The sequence below is a fragment of the Coregonus lavaretus genome, assembly GCF_964263955.1.
Source record: "Coregonus lavaretus genome assembly, chromosome: 15".
NCBI classification, from domain to species: domain Eukaryota; kingdom Metazoa; phylum Chordata; class Actinopteri; order Salmoniformes; family Salmonidae; genus Coregonus; species Coregonus lavaretus.
This window is the reverse complement of record NC_140002.1, coordinates 26,025,134-26,050,463: the sequence shown is the minus strand read 5'-3', so window position 1 is coordinate 26,050,463 and position 25,330 is coordinate 26,025,134. Positions and strand designations below refer to the sequence as shown.

General features: G+C 39.5%; 1 protein-coding gene across 4 annotated transcripts in view; it reads right to left on the bottom strand.

Annotated features, from left to right (window-relative positions):
- The window catches only part of LOC311142868 (vacuole membrane protein 1-like), a 95,592-nt gene that overhangs the window by 3,826 nt on the left and 66,436 nt on the right, over positions 1-25,330 (bottom strand). For all 4 annotated transcript variants that reach the window (XM_084178568.1, XM_084178570.1, XM_084178571.1 and 1 more), the window contains 3 exons: positions 21,745-21,825; positions 21,180-21,296; positions 16,286-16,347 (listed from right to left, as the gene is read on the bottom strand). In XM_084178568.1, coding sequence (XP_084034694.1) covers positions 16,286-16,347; positions 21,180-21,296; positions 21,745-21,825 — 260 coding nt within the window. The remainder of the gene's footprint in view (positions 1-16,285; positions 16,348-21,179; positions 21,297-21,744; positions 21,826-25,330) is intronic.

Sequence of the window (25,330 nt, the reverse complement as noted above, 5' to 3'; positions counted from 1 at the left end):
CAGTTATGGTTATTTTAATCATTAACCAAACACAGAATAACGGATATCCTTGTCATGAATGGAAAGAAAAAAAAGTCACAAAGAAAAGCCTAGAGATGGATCATGCTCAACTGACACAATAGAGAATGCACAAAAGAAGATCCAGAGGAAGATGAGTGGATTAAAGTTTCATCCCCTCCACCATTCATCCTACACATTCTATAAACACTTTTACACACATATAAACCAAACTGCTTCCAAGATGCTAATTAGTACAACAATCCTGGTAATAACTTAACACTAAGACAAATAAATAAATTCAAAATCAGATCAGACATTCAATTTCCGACTGACTAAAAATAAACTGACAAGAACAAAGAGAGCAAGTCAGGGTTTGAGAAATGGCGGGCACAATTCATGTCCTGTACGATGAGCAACACTGAGTCATGAGCCTGACACCAAAACTCAACAAGTAGACAGAAACTCAAACCTAACAGTCACAAACATGCTTTTAATACCTCAGGGCTGTATCTGTGTGTCTTTATGTACATAAAACTGCCTGTTTTGAGCTTTTGGAACTATCACAAACTTTCGAGAACTTTCTACAGACCAATGCTTTGTGAACCTTCTGGACTTGTGTTGTGTTATATACCTGTAAGTATCTTTAAAACCATATTTTGTGCTGTATTTTTGTAAGAGGCTCAGACAGTGATTGTTATGTATTTTTGTTCAAGGGGAATGATACATTCAGACTGAGGACCAGTGAGAATGTGAGTATGTGGAATCTGGAAAATATATGATTTCTGAAGGTATGCATTAAAATATATGTGATAAAAATAAAAATAAATGTGATGGGTCATTATTGTAGTAGATATTCTCTCTGTGAGTTTTTAAATAAAATGTTTTCTCTTCAATTATTTTTGTCACCACACCCTGAGTTTGCTGGCTCTTTAATCATAAGAGGGAGAATTTGGCAGTAGCCGTATTTCAGTAAAAGTCTAATAAAATAGTACTATTCAGTAAACAATAAATTCCTGCTATTTTCTCAACAGCTACTGAACAAACCTTGTAACCACCATGTTTGTTGAAATCATGTGGTTTACAATACTATAACATCAATATATTTACTATAGAGGTACAGTGTGGGTGTAATAGCCCCCCGTGTAGCTCAGTTGGTAGAGCATGGCGCTTGCAACACCAGGGTTGTGGCTTCGATTCCCACGGGGGGCCAGTATGAAAATGTATGCACTCACTAACTGTAAGTCGCTCTGGATAAGAGCGTCTGCTAAATGACTAAAATGTAAATGTAATAGGGTTGGTGGGTGGAGAATAACTATAATTCAATGCAAACAAGAAAAACCTAGAAAACCAAAATGACACTTTTAGAATTAGCCTAACAATCAAATACAAAAATAGGATTTCCCTATTAAATAGGAATATGGCTTATCTAGTTCCCGTAATAAGGATATAAAATAGATCAGTCATAATTGATGCGTATGGATTCTAGCTAAAATAACGTCACTGATTTCAAAATAACATTTCTCCCTAAATGAACAACAAGCAGACATAATTATAGGCAACTGAACAAAAACATATCACAAATTTAAATGATAGGAGATTTGAATCAAGTCATGCATTTATTCTATAATCCTAAATATATTAAAAGCATTAATCTAATACAACTAACTATGCAACTAAGTAAATAAATCTAAGTATAAAACCAACAACAAATTCTACAATCATAGTAGTCTATTTCTTGACTGCCTTCTACCAATGGTCAAAAACATAATTTTAGTACTTAAGGACTCTATCTTTCTCTCTCTCTGCCTTGTGATTTTGTGATACAGTATCTGGAACTTTTGCAAAATAATACTTTTGTGAACATTTTGGTTCTATAAAATCCCTATAAAATATATTTTTACACACCAATTTCTAAAATAAGTTAGTTTTTTCATGTTGGTAAGAGATGCTACTGATTTAACTATTGTTGAACAAATGCTACATTGAATTCTACATTGAATTTCTCACATCTAATGAGATAACTATATTTTCAGTAAACCATAATAAGGGAGTCCAACTTGCAGTAATATTATGCAATCCAACGGGAGAGAAAACATTGCAATGTCTCCAACGGGAGACAAACCTATTTTAAATGTGCAGTTAAAAAAATATGTCAACATCAAAAACAAAAAATAGCATACATTTTTTCTCCTCATTTTTTCAGATAATTTTAACTATTGATGAATTAAGAAAACTCAACAAATGTACTAGATCAGACAGGTCTTCATTCAGTGACTCACAATATACCAGAGCCTACATAAATACATCTAACAAAAATATTCAAACTGAAGCTACATATGAAGTCCCTACAATAATCTACAAATGCATAATAAAGGCCACTTATATGCAATCAAAAGTTACCAAAAGCCTTCAGAGCTAAGACAAATAATACAACTTATGGTTAGATTTAATCAATATGCAACACTGAGGGCAAATATACGGCATCATTGACCAGAAGAGGTGGTATGTTTGGACTACAGAGCCCACGCTAAAACAATTATGTGGACAAAACGTGGGAGCAGCGGCTATTTGATGATGCCAGGTGGGACACAGGGGGTGCCTTTATGACTTGTAATGCATCACTGACCTAAAATAACAGATCACTTTTGCAGCAAACTGTCAGTGGACACTTACTTTTTTACATTGATATATTAGATCAGCTCCTGTGCCACATTTGGGTGTACTAACTCTCTTGTTAATTTTATGAAGCCTGTATTGATCCATTTAAACTAAGTGATGCATAGATTCATGCAGGGATGACCTTATCAAGCAGATGATGAGTCTTATTTCTCCTCACCCTGTGAGCTCACAGCACTCACATCTCAGGTCAGTGGTGGGAACTGAGGACTGACTCAGATCTAGGGGAGGTATAGGTATCATCACACACACTGAGTGACACACACTGAATCATACAACAACTGAAGCAAACATGCATGCACACACAGTGACAGACAGACACACACACACTCCATACACTGACGGTCAAACGGTCAAATCGACAGTGTTCTGTCTATTGATGGGGGAGATGAGAGGCTGTGACTGAAGCCCTGCCAGCAGGACTGACTGGGGGGACCTGTGGACATCCACATGCTGACAGGTAAGAGATAGGGCCTAGGCCATTCTTAGAAGAATGGAAATGAAAATACATAATGCATCATGATATGGGTGTCTGTCTGCAAGAAACAAGCAGTGCCAAATCAAATAGCCATGGTTTCATTTCGCCCGTCAGCGATTTGAGCTCCCAGTCTGGCTTTGAAGGTCTACTTGTCTACCCACTCATGGCCAAGTCACATCAAGGAGGAAAAATCAACTCATTGTTAAATAACCAGGGAGGTGTGGAATGTTCAGATGCTGAGGCATGTTCTTAAGATCTCACAAGGAGACTTGCTTCCTTACTGAAACCACCACCAATACATCCTCCTCCTACATAGAGGACAAAACATGAAAGGGTTAATTTGTGACCGTCAACAACGGCCCGTTTTTAATGAGCTATCATTTCCTTCTGCCGCGTTAGAGAATAATCCCTTTTCTTTTGGTGCGTTCATTTCCTTGAGACCAAATTCCACAGAACATGAGTCAGAGGTAACCTATGACCCCTGGCTCCTTGTGAAGCTGCCCGACACACACACACGCGCTCTTGCTCTCTTACACAGAAGCATGCACATACACATACACATGCACAAACACTTTATCTCTCTCTCTCTCACACACACACACACACACACACACACACACACACAACCACAAGCAGCCACAATACACACATGAAAAATAGTGGCGCAATCATACATAACCACACACACACCCCCAACCCAGGGGCAGGACATGACAGCAATAGAGAGCAATGCTCATATGACAGCGAGCACAGCTAGCTAAAACCCCTGGCCAGGTCAAACTGGTTACAACATCACAACAAAGAGCTTAGGCAACCGTTAGTGTTACTCAACACAACACCGTCAGGGCCCAAGTTCACATCAAACATAACACTTCTTCCAGTACAACCAGATGCAGCCAGAAACTCAGGTTTGGTGTTAATGGCATTGTGTTCGTCTGACCTGAGACAATGAAACCTGGAAGTCTTTGTCACAACTCTGAATATCTATGATTAAACCACTCATCATAATGCCAAGAGTGTGCAAAGCTGTAATCAAGGCAAAGGGTTGCTACTATATTTTGATTTGTTTAACACCTTTTTGGTTACTACATGATTCCATGTGTGTTATTTCATAGTTTTGCTGTCTTCACTATTATTCTACAATGTAGAAAATAGTAAAAATAAAGAAAAACCCTGGAATGAGTAGGTGTGTCCAAACTTTTGACGGGTAGTGTCATACTGGCGGTATTCATTTCTCCGCTCGGCGCCGGTGGGTAGTTTATGCAGCAATGCACAACCGTGCTCGCGGTGGCAGAAGGGCGGGGGAGGGGACTTTTATTTCAAGATTATCTCGTTTGATAGACAATTAGTTGCATTTACAGTTACAAGAGAAAAAAGAGACAAAACATTTGTAATTTGTTTTAAGAAACACCACCAATCAAAAGGGCACTTTTTTAATAGGAGGGCAAAAGGCCAGGTGCTCCAGCAGGGTTATATCTGTGCACATGCCTGCATGTAATAATAGCCCATGTAGGCAAGCAATAACCCCTGATAATGATTTGTGAAGAGTGTAGAAAAAGTTAGTTGAGTTACGGTGATAAATACGGTGAATTCCATGTCTCACTGTGTCAGCCTGATCTGGTCCTGTTGAATCAGGCTCTTTCCCAATGACTTCATCACTAAGGCATGGAGCCCGCTCCTGGATGGAGATCCCCCTAGTACTACCCAGCCAGGGTGTTTATCACAACCCTGCCTGCTTCCCTCTCAACTATCTGTTGCAGACACACACACACAATTACACAGTTACACACACACACACACACAATCTATCTCACAGACGTACTCTCAGACAAATTCACAAAAAGGAGGGAGCACTAAACAAAGAAGGGAGGGAATGGATGAGATCATTTCTTTTTTGGAAATGACTTATCAGCACGGTTCTGCAGGGAGGGCCTTCCCCCAGGGGTGCCCACTGCCGGGAAACAAGGAGCACCAATTATATATAGCACTCTGTTATTCCTGTCATCTCCCATGCACATAGTCCTATAAAACAGCCCCCAACAACCCACCAACAACCACCCAGGTCTAGGCCTGTGAGTGGCTGAGGAGGTGTGATGAGGTGAGAGGTCTGTGTCACTCAGTGACTGTGCTGATGGCCTTTCCAGAGGTAGGGTGTGGGGAGTGGGAGGGTTGACTGACTCACAGAGGGATAGAGACAGCCAGGACTAGCCAGGCCAGGATGCCCAAGTTGGAACGCAGAGGAGGCCAAGAGGAGGGAGGGAGGCAGGGGAGCAGGGGGTATGGGAGGAAGCTAGAACCAGAGTCCAGTCAGTATCCATCCATCCTGTGGTGGCCGTTCTGCCTGGACAGATCTGCTCCCGTTGATCGATGGCCACACTACTTAGTCAGAGACACTCCACCTAGGTTGAATATCTCCCATTCTATATTTATTGTTGCAAAATCGTCACACCATTTCAGGACCACTGTCAGCAAACTAATTATGTAAGTAACAAATCTATGACTGACCAATGCAGAATGTGTGGCTTATAGAGTATGCAGTGAATAATGGGTGGCTGTGTACATGCGGCTCATATAATACATTCACCTTGTTGATAATCTGCTTTGACAACCCACAGGTCACCACATAGGTTACTATGGAGCTGGAGAAAACCACAGGCTGCAAGACAGTCTTTCGCTCTAAAATACTGTACAATATGTTCTACTTACATTACATGCATAAAAATAGCAACACATTAACAAATAGCAACCATTTAAGATAAATATATTATTCGTACTCAATTATAATATTTGTATTGTCAGACCTCTGAACAAGGGAGAGAAAGTGTTTCAGCGGTGAATCATGAGGAGTTTTTCAGTCTCCCCTTTGAGCACAGTAATAGTCTCAGGTTTGTGGCTAGGTTGTGCATACGCCTTGGGCAGGATGTGTCTGTCTGTCTGTCTGTCTGTCTGTCTGTCTAATGTACAGACAGCCAGTGAAAGTACTGTTCAAGACCTACTTTGTTGACCTTGCCCCTTCCTAACACTACAACGATACAAACTAGAAATTGTCTCTTGCTAGTTCCAGTGCTTTACAACCACTGTTATTGCCTCAGGTGAAAAAGTATTTACAGTGCCTTCAGAAAGTATTCACACACCTTGACTTTTTCCAAATTGTATTGTGTTACAGCCTGAATTTCAAATGGATTACATTGAGATTGTGTGTCACTGGCCTACACACAATACCTCATAATGTCAAAGTTGAATTTATTTATTTATTTTTATTTATTGTGGAGGCCAGGTCATCTGATGCAGCACTCCATCACTCTCCTTCTTGGTCAAATAGCCCTTACACAGCCTGGAGGTGTGTTGGGTCATTGTCCTGTTGAAAACAAATGAAAGTCCCACTAAGCCCAAACCAGATGGGATGGCGTATTGCTGCAGAATTTTGTGGTAGCCATGCTGGTTAAGTGTGCCTTGAATTCTAAATAAATCACAGACAGTGTCACCAGCAAAGCACCCCCACACCATAACACCTCCTCCTCCATGCTTTACCGGTGGGAACTACACATGATCATCCATTCACCCACAACGTGTCTCACAAAGACACGGCGGTATGAACCAAAAATCTCCAATTTGGACTCCAGACCAAAGGACAGATTTCCACCGGTCTAATGTCCATAGCTCGTGTTTCTTGGCCCAAGCAAGTCTCTTCTTCTTATTGGTGTCCTTTAGTAGTGGTTTCTTTGCAGCAATTCGACCATGAAGGCCTGATTCACACAGTCCCCTCAACCAGCTGAGAGAATGCCAAGAGTGTGCAAAGCTGTCATCAAGGCAAAGGATGGCTATTTCAAGAATCTCAAATATAAAATGTTTTTTGATTTGTTTAACACTTTTTTGGTTACTACATGATTCCATATGTGTTATTTCATAGTTTTGATGTCTTCACTATTATTCTAAAATGTAGAAAATAGTTTAAAAAAAAGAAAAGCCCTTGAATGAGTAGGTGTGTCCAAACTTTTGACTGGTACTGTATATTTTCAAGCATGGTGGTGGCTGCATCATGTTATGGGAATACTAGTCATCGGCAAGGACTGGGGAGTTTTTTAGGATAAAAAGAAACGTAATAGAGCTAAGCACAGGCAAAATCCTAGAGGAAAACTTGGTTCAGTCTGCTTTCCAACACACAGGGAGACAAATTCCTTTCATAAGGACAATTACCTAAAACACAAGGCCAAATATACACTGGAGTTGCTTACCAAGACGACATTGAATGTTCCTGATTGAGCTAGTTATAGTTTTGACTAAATTGTGAATATTTATCTAAATTAGATTTCTGTATTTTAATTTTCAATACATTTGCAAACATTTCGAAAAACATGTTTTCACTTTGCCATTATGGGGTATTGTGAGTAGATGGGGGAGAAAAAAATGTAATCCATTTTTAATTCCGGCTGTAACAAAAAATGTGGAATAAGTCAAGGGGTATGAATACTTTGAAGGCACTGTATGGTCAATCAAAACATTAAAAAATAGTAACTAAATTTTTATTCTCAATATAAATAACCTCAAATGTTCCTTTAAAAAAAAACATTTAAAACTATTAGTTGAAGACCATGGATAAAAATTAATGCGAAGATCTGATAATTGCAAAATTACCTATGAGTACTATCAAGTAAAACATTGTTCTGGTAACAGACAGACAGCGCTGTAAAGCAGGCCTGTGACTCAGGACGCAGGGGGAACAGAAGTGGACTGGACGGCTCTTTGATGACTTGTCCATCTCTGGGGAGAGGTGGTCATACAGCACTTCATATAGCATCATCAGCATCATACAGACAGATCATCATTATACACAACAATAGACCAGTCTGATACTAACCTATCCAAAACACTCACACGATGTTGACTAAAATCAGACAGGAATTGTGCCATTAGATTGTCATAATAGATTTGTTGTTTGTTGCTAATTTAATCAATGAGGCTGTATGAATGAAAAATACTTGAAACTTGATGAAATGAACCAATTAACTGACTCATAAATTAATTAATAACTGCATAGTTTGGTAATGTTTGTAGAGACACGTTTTGATGACCGGATGGGATGTCTAGGAGGGGAGGGGGAACAGGAGACAAAACAAATGAATCAGGGATGAATAAAGCAGGAAGTAGCGGGCCGTGTGATTACTTTCACGCCAAACTCAAGAGCCTGACACATGACACCGGACCCAGTGCATTGATCTGACCCCCTACTTCACCCCCATCTCCCCCACTCTTACTCATCTGTACCATAAACATACACAGAGAACAGAACACAGAGTGCCAACCCCTTCACAGGCCTTCAATGTGATAATGACCACATATATACTGTATATCACCTATATCATACTTTCCTACTGACCTCTTGCCAGGTCGCCCTTGCAAAATAGGTTTTCTAACCTCAAGTGTCTTTACTGGTTAAATAAAAGTTAAATAAATAAATACAACTATCACTTAATAACTGTCAATAACTCATATTATTTTATGAACTTAGTGAAGACCTCCTGGATTCTGGACAGACCGAGCAAGCTCTCCAAGGTCTTGTGTATTTCTCAAACCCTTTCCGATTGAGAGAAATCTGATTTTTGAGGGAGCCAAGTGACGTAATCATAACAAGAGGAGATGAGAAAGGGGCTCCCCGTTGTGACTTGCATTAAACTGAACTACTCTGTTATAAAAACCGTCAACTCCAATCTGGCCCTCTATCCCTCATTCCCTCTATCACTCTCTCTTCCTCTCTGACCCCTCTCTCCTGTCCTCCTAAATGAGGGATCAGACTGTGTTTCCCCCTAGAGAGGCCTGGCCCCGCCGGCCACTATAGGCTTGATCAATGCCATCTTTGTGAGGGCTTTCTCAGGTGACCCCTCCCAGCCTTCCTTCTCAGCAGCCAGTGACTAACATCTCTCTCTCTCTCTCTCTCTCTCTCTCTCTCTCTCTCTCTCTCTCTCTCTCTCTCTCTCTCTCTCTCTCTCTCTCTATCCTCCCAGCCATCCCTATGAGCAGGGCTCAGGGCACCATTGAAAATGAGCCCCTGGTCTCAATTAAATAAAAGTTAAAAACCTAACAGGGTTAAGCCTACTGTAGTTTAGTGTTAGTTAGGCAGGGAGGCTGGGAGCAGGAAAGGCCATCTGCATGGACATTGTGCTGATAATGTGCTCCACACTAAGAGATGGACTCACATGGAAATTGATGCCTTCTAATGGAGAGGACCCCTTTTCCCCGTTCTCCATCCCTGTCATTCACAGGGAGACCCCCAGTCAGCCTGGTTTTTCACCACAGCAGCCCCAGCCTCTGCATCTCAATGGACCTCTCACCAATAATCCCCTCCATTGACACACAATCTGAGGGATTACTGAATTACAATACTCTACATGTTACAGTGGCTGATTGACCGTGGTAGATGGGCTTCAATCAAAGTGATTGATTATCAACCAGGGAATTCCCATGCTGCTTTCAAGATCTAAAAACAGTAAGTACAGTATAGTTACAGTAATTGTGTAAAAATGCTACAAAACAACACACACACACACACACACAGCTAACATGGACTAATGGTTCCCAAATGTTGTTGTTTTTTGCTGTGAAGTGAACCATGTAAGCTTTCTCAAGGACATAGCCATAACGACTCAAACCGTATGGACAACTCTGACCTAGACCAGACATGCGGTAGTCCTGCAGACACTGAATCAGTGTCTGAAACTATGCAATATAATCATCATCATCAAGAACCCTTTCATTCCCACATGTCATCTCATGTGATCTGGCTGTTCTGTTGAATAGCTGGCATAACCCGCCAGTCTCACCACTACTCCAGCCTAAACACACAGCCATACTGCTATGCAGATGACACACAGCTCTATTTACCAATCAGACCCAGTGACCAAGCTAAGGTTGCTACCCTTCACAAGTGTCTTGCTGAGATCAAATGTTGGAGGTCTGACAATTTTCTCCAGCTCAATGATAAGAAATCAGGTTGTTTTATTTGGCCCCTACCTTGCTAGAACCCAGATTGTAGATAACCTTGGTAATTTGTCCACCAATGTAAAGCCTACAGCCAAAAGCAAAGGTGTTTTCTTTGACCCTGACCTAAACCTCAAGCTGCATGTAAAAAAAAGTTGTCCAGTCCTGCTTTTATCATCTAAGAAATATAGCAAAAGTCAAGTATTTTACTTCAGTCACTGATCTGGAGAAAGTTATACATGCTTTTATTTCCTCATGCCTATATTACTGTAACTCAGTCAGAAATCACTCCATCTACAGTTAGTTCAAAATGCTGCAGCTCGGCTTTTAACAGGCACCAGAAAATGTAACCATATCACACATATTTCAGCTTCTCTACACTGGCTACAAGTCACTTTTAGAATATATTTTATTAATCACGTAATCACTTTTATCTCCTAGGAGCCAGGACGCAGCCTGAGATCCTCTGGCAGGGCACTGTTGACCATTCCAAAGTCTAGGTTGAAAACTAAAGACCAGGCATTTGCCTTTTGGGCCCTTAGACTTCAGAATGGTCTGCCAGAGGAGTTCAGGCTTGCTGATTCAGTGCCTCTTTTTACCTCCCTGCTGAGGACACACTTTTATAATGATGCTTTTAATGTATCATTTCAATGTATGATTTTAATTAGCTATCTCTTTCTTTTTCAACCTCCTTCCTCCTGTCTTTGTTTCTTTGTTAGTACTTTTATTTTATTATTTTTTGATGTGAAGCACTTTGTTACTTGTATTGAAAAGCTCTATATAAATAAAGTTATTATTATTATTACTACAGACATCAAACATTTGTTTAGGCTTGGGCTGGGGTGGAATTAATACATGATCTAATCACTGAGCTCTCATTACTGACACTCATCTAGGATGATTAACACAGGAAACCAAACAACCTCTACAGTTCCAGTAAGTAACTCACAATGATGTGTGTGTTTTCCTCTGGAATCCCAACCACACTGACTGGTCTTTTATCAGAGATAACAAGAGAGGGAAGTAAAGGGGGAAGGTAACAAAGAAACATGCTGATTATCTGATTACACCAGCAGAGTCATTGAGACTTGGGGGGTGTCATGATGAGTCTGGTGTGCCATGCAGCTGTGGGACATCAGATCACACAGGAAGTAGCATGATAAGCTCTATCCACTGTGATTCTTATATGAATGGTTTGGCTACACGAAACTGGGCTAGGATGTGATGAAAGCTTCTTTATTTATGGTTGTGGTGTGCTGGCACTCTTACCAAGATATCAAAAATGTTCGTCTTTATTTATGATTGCTCTAGACTTCAATCAGAAGCTAAATGAGATGAGAGGGGCACATTCTGATCCACCATGACAACCATGACAGGAAAAGCATTCTCTTTTGATGAGGAGACATCATCATAAGTCATGAAATATAATATACCAGTGGACCACCACATCATATCAAAGCTTTCTATTATGGTTTAACAATACATAAAACAATTATAGAGATGTGTTGTATGCCAAGAGCATCTCCTTTCAACTGGGTTTCAAATCTGACATCTTGACCGAATTTATCTACATACAGTAAACTTGTATTCTTTAATCATTTAGAATATTGGTTAGGTATATGTTTTCAAAATGACCTAAAGGTCATATAATTGTGTTGTCTAGAATTGATACTGTATCTCATAAAATGTCAAGCTATGACTTGCGACAGGGGAATTTATAGCATATAATGGTTCTTTTAAAGTTGTGTGCAAGAGGTTCCTCCTCTGTGCTCAATAGCTGCCTATTGTACAGCAGATGTTCAGATGTCCTCAAATCTCCTGGGCAAAACTGTCTGCCTGACTCTGAGCCACACAGTTTAGGCTATTAAGGCAAAAAGATTTATACGAATTTATACTGATTGACATGTGAAAAACAGCCAACAGGCTGAACAATAGAGAAATTGATCTTTACAAGTTGAGAATAGTCCAACAACACGTGTTTAAACATTTGCTTTTAACGTCTCTTTCCCAGTACTGGAATTGTTCGTCATGTTTCTCTATGTGAGGTTATAAGGGCATTGACTTATATGTATCTGTGCAGTTATGATAAATGACTAACCTGAATGACTAACAAGAAGAGGGAAATTAATCTACTGTCTCATATCATGTGAGAGTGAAATCATCGCAAGTCCAACGGTCAATTAATTCAAGGAATGCCATGACTTAACGCTTTCACTCCCCTTTCCATTTGAGACAGACATGGTAGTCAGCTTTTTGCAATTAATTTTTTTTTTTATGCAGATGAAACAAAACAATAACAACAATGAAGAAACTGAGGAAAAGAGAGTAAAATATGGTGTAAATATGTCTTGATCGTTAAACGAAACAATTTCAATACAAAATATGGCTTTGATTTATTTCAGATCTTTCAATATGAAAATAGGACAATAAACTAGATCAAATATGATCTAATAAAACTTGAGAAGTTGCCTGTTATTTCACTCCACTCCAACATATACTGTAAATTGTGAAAAGTGTTTTTAAAGAATTTAGAATCAGATTTGTAAGCACAGCAATGATTTGCAATGACGCAATACAGTCAATATTAGTTTTTTGTGTAAATGAAAAACAATTTGTTAAATATTGACAGCTATAAACCCAGCTGCACAGAGAATATCTGTCTGAAGACTATACAATATGAATACTAAAGGTTAAAAAACATGTCTGTCTGAAGACTATACAAAATATGAATACTAAAGGTTAAAAAACATGTCTGTCTGAAGACTATACAATATGAATACTAAAGGTTAAAAAACATGTCTGTCTGAAGACTATACAATATGAATACTAAAGGTTAAAAAACATGTCTGTCTGAAGACTATACAATATGAATACTAAAGGTTAAAAAGCATGTCTGTCTGAAGACTATACAATATGAATACTAAAGGTTAAAAAACATGTCTGTCTGAAGACTATACAATATGAATACTAAAGGTTAAAAAAACATGTCTGTCTGAAGACTATACAATATGAATACTAAAGGTTAAAAAGCATGTCTGTCTGAAGACTATACAATATGAATACTAAAGGTTAAAAAGCATGTCTGTCTGAAGACTATACAATATGAATACTAAAGGTTAAAAAGCATGTCTGTCTGAAGACTATACAATATGAATACTAAAGGTTAAAAAGCATGTCTGTCTGAAGACTATACAATATGAATACTAAAGGTTAAAAAGCATGTCTGTCTGAAGACTATACAATATGAATACTAAAGGTTAAAAAGCATGTCTGTCTGAAGACTATCCAATACACACACGAACACATGGATATGTGGTAGTAGAGTAGTGGCCTGAGGGCACACACTTAATGTGTTGTGAAATCTGTTGTGAATGTATTTTAATGTTTTTAAAATTGTATAACTGCCTTAATTTTGCTGGACCCCAGAAAGACTATGGGAATACATAATAAATACAAATATGAATACTAAAGGTTAAAAAACATGTCTGTCTGAAGACTATACAATATGAATACTAAAGGTTAAAAAACATGTCTGTCTGAAGACTATACAATATGAATACTAAAGGTTAAAAAGCATTTCACAACAACGTTAAAAGTCAAGTTATGACCCTTGTGCTTTATAACTGGCTGTACAGGAAAACCGCTGGGGCCTGTAAGAGCAGTTTTCTCAAGAATTGAAACAGAAACTAGAGTAAATATTAAAACATAATTTACTAAGAGATACAAGGGGTCTCTTTTTATTAGCTGTGTATAGATAAATATGTGAGAAACGGTGGTTGTGATACACCCATAGGGAGAACAGCGATATCAGCAGATATCATCTTCCATTCCTGTGTCTAAACATCACCAAAACTGTAACAGTTTTATATGTTTCAAAAAATGATTTACAGACAACACAAACAACACTTTTACATGAGATTATAACTACCATAATTTTACAGTCCTTAGCTGTACCACTGCTTACTGCGACCAACCAACATGAGAGAATTTGAGCATTTTCACTGAAAGAATGTTACTCTATACATGTAAAATAACTTACAAAATCCACTTAAAAAAGTAAAGGTGTGGTTAGAGTAAAGTAAAGGTATGGTTAGTCAGGTAAAGGGTTAATAATAGTGAAGGTGTGTGAGGTGGAAATGTGACAGAGCCTTTGCTGGATGACAGTTTCTGTGCGAAAGCATCACTATCAGGCAACTCTCAAGGTGGATGGGCCTCAGTCAGGAAGGAAGTTGACGGTTAACAGGTTGTAAAAAGGGGGAAACAGTGAGTTTGTGACTCGTAGTGAAACTTTCCATTCACCTCTGAACTGTCACTCTGTATTTCTGTGGCTCAATGACTATCAGCACCCCAGGGGCTTAAACTATCATAACGCTATCTATCCATCATTACATACACACACACACACACACACACACACACACACACACACACACACACACACACACACACACACACACAGAGACACACACACAGAGACACACACACAGAGACACACACACACACACACACACACACATAAATGGCTATAAAATGTTAATATGATTCATATGATAATTAAATGAATAGCCTATATTCAAATACATTTATTTGAAAACTCTCTGAACCCTTGTGAATGACCAAACAACTTTAACCAAAATCGCCTGTTTGCCTGTAAACTCGATTTGGGAATAATCTTTCAACAAATTAGAGAAAAAATACAAAGCTTTTTATTAAAACCAGCTCTAAATAAAGCCACCACAGTATTCATTCTTGAAACAAAGAAAAGAGCGGTGAAAGAAACTGCTGGCAAGGATGTGAGCTGATGCAATCTCGCAGTCTGATTTCAGCACAGCCGAGTGTGTGTGTGTGTGTGTGTGTGTGTGTTTGTGTGTGTGTGTGTGTGTGTGTGTGTGTGAGTCAGGTACCAATTTAACACCACTCCCCTAACTGGCAGAGGGTAGTTACCTGCTACACACACTGGTCCTGGCCCTGACAACTCTACAACGGCAACAGGTTGCTTCCCCCTATCTCTGCCCAGCAGGCAGCCCCTTATACAGGCCAGGGTAATACATTTTTCACACTATTGTGTAGACTTAAACCGTAATGTGCTGGCTCAGATATTACTATGCTGGCAAAAAAAAATATCCTACGTTGTTTTTTTCAGCACGGTTCCAACAATTATGGTGGACGCATAACCAGGCAAGTGCAGATTGGATCAGTAGTATGAGGCAGGTATTCGTGTGATAGGCAGGGTGGGAGCGTCTGAAGGCTCTATTAGCAGCAGGCTTAGTTGGGAGGCCAGACCACAGGGTCACAGGGCTGGTGACAGTGACGTCTGACTGGAGATCAGATCAGTCTGGGAGGGTGACACCAAGCCGTCAGTGGTGGGCGATGGACGGAAAAAGGACACAGCAGTTGTTGCTCCATTCCTTAAGGCACGTGTGAAATGTCTTTATACGTAGATATCAACAAACCCCGTTTCCGCTTGAGTGCCATATGACACCAAATGAAGAACAGAGCACACAGTCAGTCTGTTTTAGGTCACCATGGCAAAGACAGAGAGACAGCAGTGCCACATCATAACAGGACCAAGATTTTAAAGTAGATTTCAACCAGACCGTAGGCCAGAGACAGTTCATCCTATCCTGAGAAACAGTCTTACATACATGTCCACACTCATACCCATAACCATCCACACAGAGCATGGCCATCGTCAGCATCCAGACTAGCTAACAGACTGAGGGGCCAAAAGAGAAATCTTACAAGAGCAGCGCCAATACCGTACATATTCTACTGTATAATCACCACCCTTCCAGGGTCTGTCAAAAAAATTAAATGCATTCCATGCAACACAGCATGTTCCAATTCCCCATGTTAAATTAATGCTAACATTTTGGTAAGTGACCTGGGTCACAGTCAGAACGAAATAAAGAATGGGTTTTTCCAAAAAGGGGCATGAACGACCTCAAAATGTCACACTTGAAGTGCTCTCAACCGTCATGTTCCAAATTAACCCTTTAATGTGGGATACTACCCCTCTCATTGTCCTCCTTCTCCACCCTGTGACAAACGACACACACACGCAAGCAGGCACACACACACACGTATGCACACACACACACACATTTCCATTTCTTCAGAGAAGGCCCAATATTACTCAGTGGCTACGTTACTCACCCGATCAGAGACACCATCTGCTCCACTATGTGCCTGCTGAAGGTTATGATCACAAACAGTTTCTGTGAGGAAAAAAGAGAGAGAGAGACAATCAGTCAGTCAGTGGACCTTGAGGTCGTGGGGGGTACATACAGGCCCAGCCAGGGCAGTACACTCATGGTTTGATCATTAATACCCCCTCTGTTAGACCCCCTGTAGTCAACCAAAACCACACTTGGTGCCTGACAGGCGGTCAGCCCAAAACCAGCCGTGAAGTGGCCCTTTGTCATCAAGGCCAGGAACAAAAGTCTGAGCCCCTATGACACATTATAACCAACGCACAGACACAGGTCAAGAAATTAGTCTACACAGGCAGGCTGTCTTCAGGGGGTGAGGATGAGGAAGGGTGTGGGGTTACGGCTGATACAGATAACAGTTGAAGAGGGGGATGGGAGGAGGAGTAGTAGGAGGTGGAGAGGGGTATTGAGGGGAATGGGAGGATCAGGAGGAGATGTGTCACTTTTCTCAGACAGACGTTTATAACAGTAAAGGAGGGATTTGTTTTGTTCCTGTTCAGTCTAATTCCTGCTTACTCATTGCCCCAGACTGGACACAGGAGACGGGGGGTGGGGGGTTGGCCATTATGGCTCAATCAGACCCTATTAGGGGGCTCATTACATTTTACATTTTACATTTTAGTCATTTATCCAGAGCGACTTACAGTTAGTGAGTGCATACATTTTCATACTGGCCCCCCGTGGGAAACGAACCCACAACCCTGGCGTTGCAAGCGCCACGCTCTACCAACAGAGCTACAGGGAGACCTACGGCTCTGTTTACCGTTCAGTTACTGTTCAGCCACCCACTGAGCAGGCACCCAGGAAGCACTGGGTCTGGGAGAGGCCAAAATGGCTGCCGCTGCACATAACAAAGACCAAGTCTAACAAATATGTTTTTGTCCTCTTCTCTTCGGACTCATGCATGAAAACCTTAGAGGGAAGTGCACAGGTTTAACAAGATCATACTACCCCATTGTGCCACTCATATTGGGAATCAACACTCGAGTGGGTTCTCATAATGGCAATGTGCATGTCTGTTGAAACCCCTTGAAACACAGAGCCCATAACTAAACTAGTAGGAACGTGGAAGTCAGGGAGGCTATCATAACGGAGATCCCTTCTCTCCTATTGTTTAGGCCAGACTGTGTGTCATGGGTACTGAAGGTAAATGAAAATACCAGAAACTGAGCTTTTACTGTCCACTTCTTAATGGAAGGACATTTACTCATGTCTCCGCTCAGCTAAACCTAACGGAGCCATTTAAAAATTTTACTGATGGATTATAATTAATGGGCATTTTTGTAGGGGCTGTTAAATTTTTTGTTAGGGCAAATCAAGTCTGAAATTTTAAAGTGGAAATTTCAAACTTTAGAAGCATTTTTAAACCTTGAATACACTGCAAGTTTGCATTCCCTGCTATGCAGGAAATGTATTGCAACAACAGTGATCAAACATCTGTACATTTAGGACTTATAAAACCTTCCCTAGATTTTTTTATATAATTTTTGATAGTTCCTATCAATATTTCAAAACCTAGCTAGTAAACATCACCACAAAGTACCGTCAGGAAACCAGATCCAGTTTAGAGTATGACAGGGTCAAGAGTTGTGAAAAGGTCTGGATCCTCGGGGACTCATGTGCCATTGTTTACAGGAACAGATTGTTATTGTGAACCTGAATTTACCACCTGACCTGCAGGTACAGTACAACCCAGTTATCCAGCTCTCAAATCCCCCTATTGCATTGTTCCCCTGCTTTGGCACACAAGGGAGAATGTTCACCTGTTCACCATTACAATCTATCATATTGCCCCTCCACTCCCTCTCTTACATGACAAGTTCAACAACTATACAGCTCTGTGACTCACAGTACAGTACAGTACAGTACGGTATACTGCCAACGTAAAACTACAAAGAAGTGCTGTCTAATAGAATATAATTTTCTGCTTTCTTTCCAGACTTAACACAATGTGGGGAAAGAACAAGAGAAGCTGAGAGAACAGGGGTTTGTTCAGAACGTTCAGATAGAAATGTATTGTTTACACAGGACATGATCTGTCAGGTATAGAGCATTGTGTCAGCTATATTCATTACATTTCTATCTGCAACACAAAACGTTTCATCTCACTGAATACAGTCACGATCAACATTTTTCAGAATGACACAAATATTAATTTTCACAAAGTCTGCTGCCTCAGTTATTATGATGGCAATTTGCATATACTCCAGAATGTTATGAAGAGTGATCAGATGAATTTCAATTAATTGAAAAGTCCCTCTTTGCCATGAAAATGAAGTTAATCCCAAAAAACATTTCCACTGCATTTCAGCCCTGCCACAAAAGGACCAGCTGACATCATGTCAGTGATTCTCTCATTAACACAGGTGAGAGTGTTGATGAGGACAAGGCTGGAGATTACTCTGTCATGCTGATTGAGTTAGAATAACAGACTGGAAGCTTTAAAAGGTGGGTGGTGCTTGAAATCATTGTTCTTCCTCTGTTAACCATGGTTACCTGCAAGGAAACACGTGCCGTCATCATTGCTTTGCACAAAAAGGGCTTCACAGACAAGGATATTACTGCTAGTAAGATTGCACCTAAATCAACCATTTATCGGATCATCAAGAACTTCAAGGAGAGAGGTTCAATTGTTGTGAAGAAGGCTTCAGGGCGCCCAAGAAAGTCCAGCAAGCGCCAGGACCGTCTCCTAAAGTTCATTCAGCTGCGGGATCGGGGCACCACCAGTGCAGAGCTTGCTCAGGAATGGCAGCAGGCAGGTGTGAGTGCATCTGCACGCACAGTGAGGCGAAGACTTTTGGAGGATGGCCTGGTGTCAAGAAGGGCAGCGAGGAAGCCACTTCTCTCCAGGAAAAACATCAGGGACAGACTGATATTCTGCAAAAGGTACAGGGTTTGGACTGCTGAGGACTGGGGTAAAGTCATTTTCTCTGATGAATCCCCTTTCTGATTGTTTGGGGCATCCGGAAAAAAGCTTGTCCGGAGAAGACAAGGTGAGCGCTACCATCAGTCCTGTGTCATGCCAACAGTAAAGCATCCTGAGACCATTCATGTGTGGGGTTGCTTCTCAGCCAAGGGAGTGGGCTCACTCACAATTTTGCCCAAGAACACAGCCATGAATAAAGAATGGTACCAACACATCCTCCGAGAGCAACTTCTCCCAACCATCCAAGAACAGCATTTTCCAGCATGATGGAGCACCTTGCCATAAGGCAAAAGTGATAACTAAGTGGCTCGGGGAACAAAACATCAACATTTTGGGTCCATGGCCAGGAAACTCCCCAGACCTTAATTCCATTGAGAACTTGTGGTCAATCCTCAAGAGGCGGGTGGACAAACAAAAACCCACAAATTCTAACAAACTCCAAGCATTGATTATGCAAGAATGGGCTGCCATCAGTCAGGATGTGGCCCAGAAGTTAATTGACAGCATGTCAGGGCAGATTGCAGAGGTCTTGAAAAAGAAGTGTCAACACTGCAAATATTGACTCTGCATAAACTTTATGTAATTGTCAATAAAAGCCTTTGACACTTATGGAATGCTTGTAATTATACTTCAGTATACCATAGTATGGTCCTCTGTAGCTCAGCTGGTAGAGCACGGCGCTTGTTATGCCAAGGTAGTGGGTTCGATCCCCGGGACCACCCATACACAAAAAAAATGTATGCACGCATGACTGTAAGTCGCTTTGGATAAAAGCGTCTGCTAAATGGCATATTATATTATTATTATTATATATTATTATATATTATTATATAGTAACATCTGACAAAAATATCTAAAAACACTGAAGCAGCAAACTTTGTGAAGATCAATACTTGTGTCATTCTCAAAAGTTTTGACCACGACTGTACATCCCAGGCTGACCCCAGCCAGTTATGATGGTGAGCCTGGTTCAGTTTCCAGTCAGTGTGGTGTATCATTGTAAAGCTTGCCTTGGCCGTGTCAGGCAGTGAGGAGACAACGACACACCTCTGATCCTGCCTGGCTGTGGAGTCACAGTCATCGGCCCAAGGGACACTAGGCTTAATCGGCTCCATGATGTTGCTGCCCACGCCACTCTCTGTATCATCACAGACAGTGTTTATCTACAATAGGGTTTGATCTATGGCCACCGCCCCACACTGCTTGGGCATCTACTGAAAGTGAACTTCACATTACTAGGAAGATAGTCAATCATAATAAATCAGCTTACTCCATTGGTGTTTAATTGTTCTTTTTTATTTATTTATTTATAAAATACTTTATAGAGGAGTTAGAAAGTCTAATCAATTAAGCATACAGACACTGTCTACCATGGCCCAAAGTGGATGAAGTCCTTAATCCTTGCATGCATGGGAAAAACGGATTCAACTTTGACACAATAATCATCACTGTATACTTCTTTACAGTACAGATTCACCTTTCAGTACAGTAAATACTCAAGTGATTCAAATATCTTCTCCCTACTAAAGTATGTATCCCTGAGTGCAGCATCTGCTTTCACAAAATGGACGACCGACCCCTGCTTTCACTGGCCAAAATGGCCTCCTTACACTCTCAGTTGAGTACAGTACAGGAGGATCCCTCCTCATCCTCTGCACGGTTTCACTATCATGTCTGACATAATCATATTCAAAATAAACGGAAGACTTGATCTATCAATTCTATAAGAAAAAAGGCTACTTTGTCAAAATGTTATATCAAACTATGGACCTTAAGTAGCCTCTTTGACAGAACAGAAAAAGACGTAAGAAAAGTAAGCTGTGTGTGCAAGACATCTATGTAAAAACATTCTTATCCAAGAGAGTAAGTGTGCAAGGTATCTATGTAAAAACGTGTGCTATAGTAAACTCACCTGAATGTGCATTTTGATGATGGCTTTCCCAATTAGTGTTGCTCCAAAAAAGGTCCAAAAGGGAACAAGGAAATGGCCACATGTTATACCTGCTAGGTCAAACAGTGGATTTGGAATCTGGAGAAACAGAGAATATATCCTAAATATCTAGAGAATATATACTAAATATCAGAAATGAACATGGCAACTGACAACAATTATAGAGAAAACTACTATATTCTATAGAAAAGAGCAAGGGACTCAATGATTCAATATGCTTCAGTCCAAACACAGTTTTGTTGAGGTATTTAGCACTTACTGAAGGTATCTAACAGATTAGTAATACAATGACTAAAATCTACAGAATATAGGTAGCTTTATATTTACAATCATTATTCATAATCTGTTCTGTCTTCTGGTTTGAGAATCAGCAGTTCAGTTTAAATAGACAGACAGTTTCATGATGCACAGAAATGCTATTTTAAGGCTTGAATTTAAACTGTAGTCACTTTATTGTATTTTCAGACATTAATAGGGGAGATTAAAATGTTTTAACAGAATACCGTTAATATATGATTTCACTTACAGAGGCACAGGCGAGAATTCCAAAGAATCCAACTCTCTGAACCATTTTCTGCACTGCTAGTTTTGCTCTGGTGGCAAAGTCCTGAAAATAAGTAAAAATAATTGCAAATATTTAACAGATCATTCTATACAGAACATGTAATTCTTATTCACATTTCATCATTGCAATGTAATGTATGAATCTTTCATGAGTAACATATTATGTTCATATGAGCAGACTCAATTTTGCTCAGCAATGAAGACCAAAAGCTATTTATGCAATCAATAACCTTTTCACTAATCTATGGTGATTAAAGGTAGAAGGATGATCTCCTGCCCATTTTAAATATCTCACAGATTAACACATGGTAGTAATATTACTAAAAATACTTCCAAAACATTGTTCATTCTATAATTTATCTCGGAACTTGTATCATTAGGAAAAAGGTTTCACATTTTTTTTAGGCTTGTGGACAAGGAGCAAATCTTAAAATAAATCGGAGATGATCCTTGCAAAATCAACACAAATCAAATTGATCCAATAAAAACAACTGAGTTATAGTCTTTAAGGAATTCCATTAGTTAAAAATGGCTTTATTTATAATTTATCCTCTCTAAGGAAATATCGTTGTGGTGGTGTGCTGACAGTCATTTGTGAGTTGTAATGCATTTCTGTCTTTAAAATTATAAATAAATTAGACTAAAACACGCTCGGGGAGATTTTAGACTTAACATTACTATTAGTACAGTAAAATGTGAGATTATGGGGCATATCATAATATTTATACACTATAGAAAATATATTTACTATGGGATTAGGACAAACAGCTGTCTTTTTTAGCATCTCTTCTCATTTATATTTTGTATTTAACACACTGACCATAAATATATAGAAAACAAGGATGCTGGCATTTTATATGCACAAATACATCAGAGAGCAGATTATTGATTAACGAATAATATGGTTTATATGAAGTAACCCTATTTCTCTAAGAAGTAAATGTACAATTAACATATTGAATTGTGGCAACAGGACATCTTTCTATTTATTTAAAACAATATTGTGACATACAGATTTTTCCAAGTCACTATTATCTAAATATTTGTTTTCCTTCATATATCAATATTTCTGTTAACCAAAAAAGTTTTCTAAGCCCTGCAAAAATGCTGCACACAGTCAATTGTCCTGTCAGTTGTCTAATTGGAACAATCACCCTCTGCAAACACATCCAAACACCTTTTATACTGGGATATTATATATTCACATCCCCTAACTGTAGTTTACCTCTGGTGACAGTTTTTAATCCAATATCATTGGGAATGTGAGTACAAGACTAGACTTCATGGTCATTCCAATGACTCACAGATTCTTACTAATTCTGCTGCCCCCCCCATATCTCTCCTGACAACTCAACAAAAGGCTATTTTCAAAGCAATGACATGGATTTTTCCTCAATATACCTATGATGGGAAGATGAGGGTTAAGCTCTTGTTGATGTAGTTCAAAATATTTCTGGGAACTGTGACGGAAGGATGGCGTAATTATCCTGGATTGATTACGGTAAATTGGTCCTACTTCTGATGATTGTATTAGAATGCCACTAGAGATAACAATACAAATTGTATGCATGTGCTGATGTGTTTATTTTGTCTTGATTTTAGTCAAATTATTGTTGTTGTTTTTTTACAGATATTTAACTATACCAATGCTGTAAGGTTGGTATATCAATTTAAGGGGAATTAAAAATTAAATATCAATGAAATGTAAAAACACACTGTGTCTAATTTGTGAACTCATGTTGAGGGTATTGTCACTATTATATGTATAGATTTGTATTTAATATTGCAAAACGTATATATAGACTTTTATTGACTGGACTCAAAAAATCTATTCTGTAGATATTGATTGCTCCAAGCCTGAAACTTTGATATGAAGTCTTGATCAAAATATGTGTGTGTTTAAGTGCATATCTAACACTTTATCCCTTTTATGTTCTAATCAATGGTAATGACATTAGAATACATCAATATTAAACTCAACACATCTTTCCTTTGATCTAAAATGTAAAACACATTTGACTTGTGAGCTGTAGGAACATGTTTTACTTCTCTAAACAATGTGTTGTATAGCACAAATACATTTTACTAAAGTGTTGATATAGTATAGCTCCTACCAAAGAACGTCATGCATTAGAATGGTATTTCCGAATTGACTGGTATTATCTGTACATGAGATGGTACTGAATGCATGTAAAGATATAAAACCAGAATAACATGTTTCTTTTTTAGAGGAATGACTGGAATCATCCACTAACTTTTAGACTAACCTTTACATCATCTCTCAGGCTAGATCTGATATGATGCATAAACAACTCTTAACTGACCAGAACTCAAACTGCAAGCTTTCAAATGACTGTACCATATTATTACTGTTTCATGGTAGTTAACATTACATATGTTTAATTGCTATAATTATTAGCAAAATTAAACTGCAATTTCAAATCAGATAGGATGTGCCCCCCTGAATTGGCAATTCTGATCCAATATACTGAATGTTCTACAATAAATTGATTAAACATCAATGCATGATGAAAACTGCTTATTCACAATGACCAAACAATAAGACAACTACTTTTATGGGTGAAAATGTTATCTATATGACTTTCACCTTTGTTTCACACACATACCGGTAAATTGAAACTTGAGAGGTTTAACTTGACTGGGAGGAGGCTGGGGTTGGGGTAGTAAGAAGATCATGCCTAATATGGTCAACAAAGCAGTCGAGTAATGGTGGCATTTCTTCAAGAGTAGGAGCCGGCCCACATTACATTTTTGAGACATAGGGAGTAGACTAAAAGAGGGGGGCCCAACTGACATCCACTCTGATTGGCTCACATTTTGAATTTCTCCCTCAGATTCTATCCAATCACAGGAGCTTTCCACAAGGATAATCCTGCTTCTCTAATTCTAGCCTTCTGTTCCAGATTCTTTATTCTGTTTTTTGTTCTTTTTTTCACTGTTTTTTTTCCCCTTTCTAAATCTTGGAGACTGAGCTGGTTGTCTGGGGGAAGGAATGTGTATGGTTTACAGCTGAACGACTCTGGACCGTCTGTTGACCACAAACACCTGACAACCACAGGAGTAGAGTAGAGGATTTATGCTTCAATAACTAATAACTGTTAGGGAAATCAGCATAGTTTAGTCAATGAGTCACATTTATTAGATGAAATATGATATTTGCATTGGTATAGTTTATCAAGTTAGTGGAGTCCTGGATTTCCACTCACTTGACTGGTATGGATGAGTGAAAGGAAAATAGCTACCTCACCACTGAATGAAATGAAAGTCCCAGTGGGGAGGAATACTGTGTGTTTACACGTGACATTGGGATTTACTAGCGGGACGCTCCCCTTTTCTCCCCTTTTCTCCCCGTGTGTACCTTCTCGACCACAAAATTGTCCATCTTACATGACCAGTGTTCAGAAATCCAGACACCACACACAATGTGTGTTGTACGCAGTTCATGGAAAATCACCATCTTGGCCAGGCTTCCACCCACGGCTGCCTCCCTCCCGTCCCCATCCCCCTTGCGGCGCGCTATCCCCCAG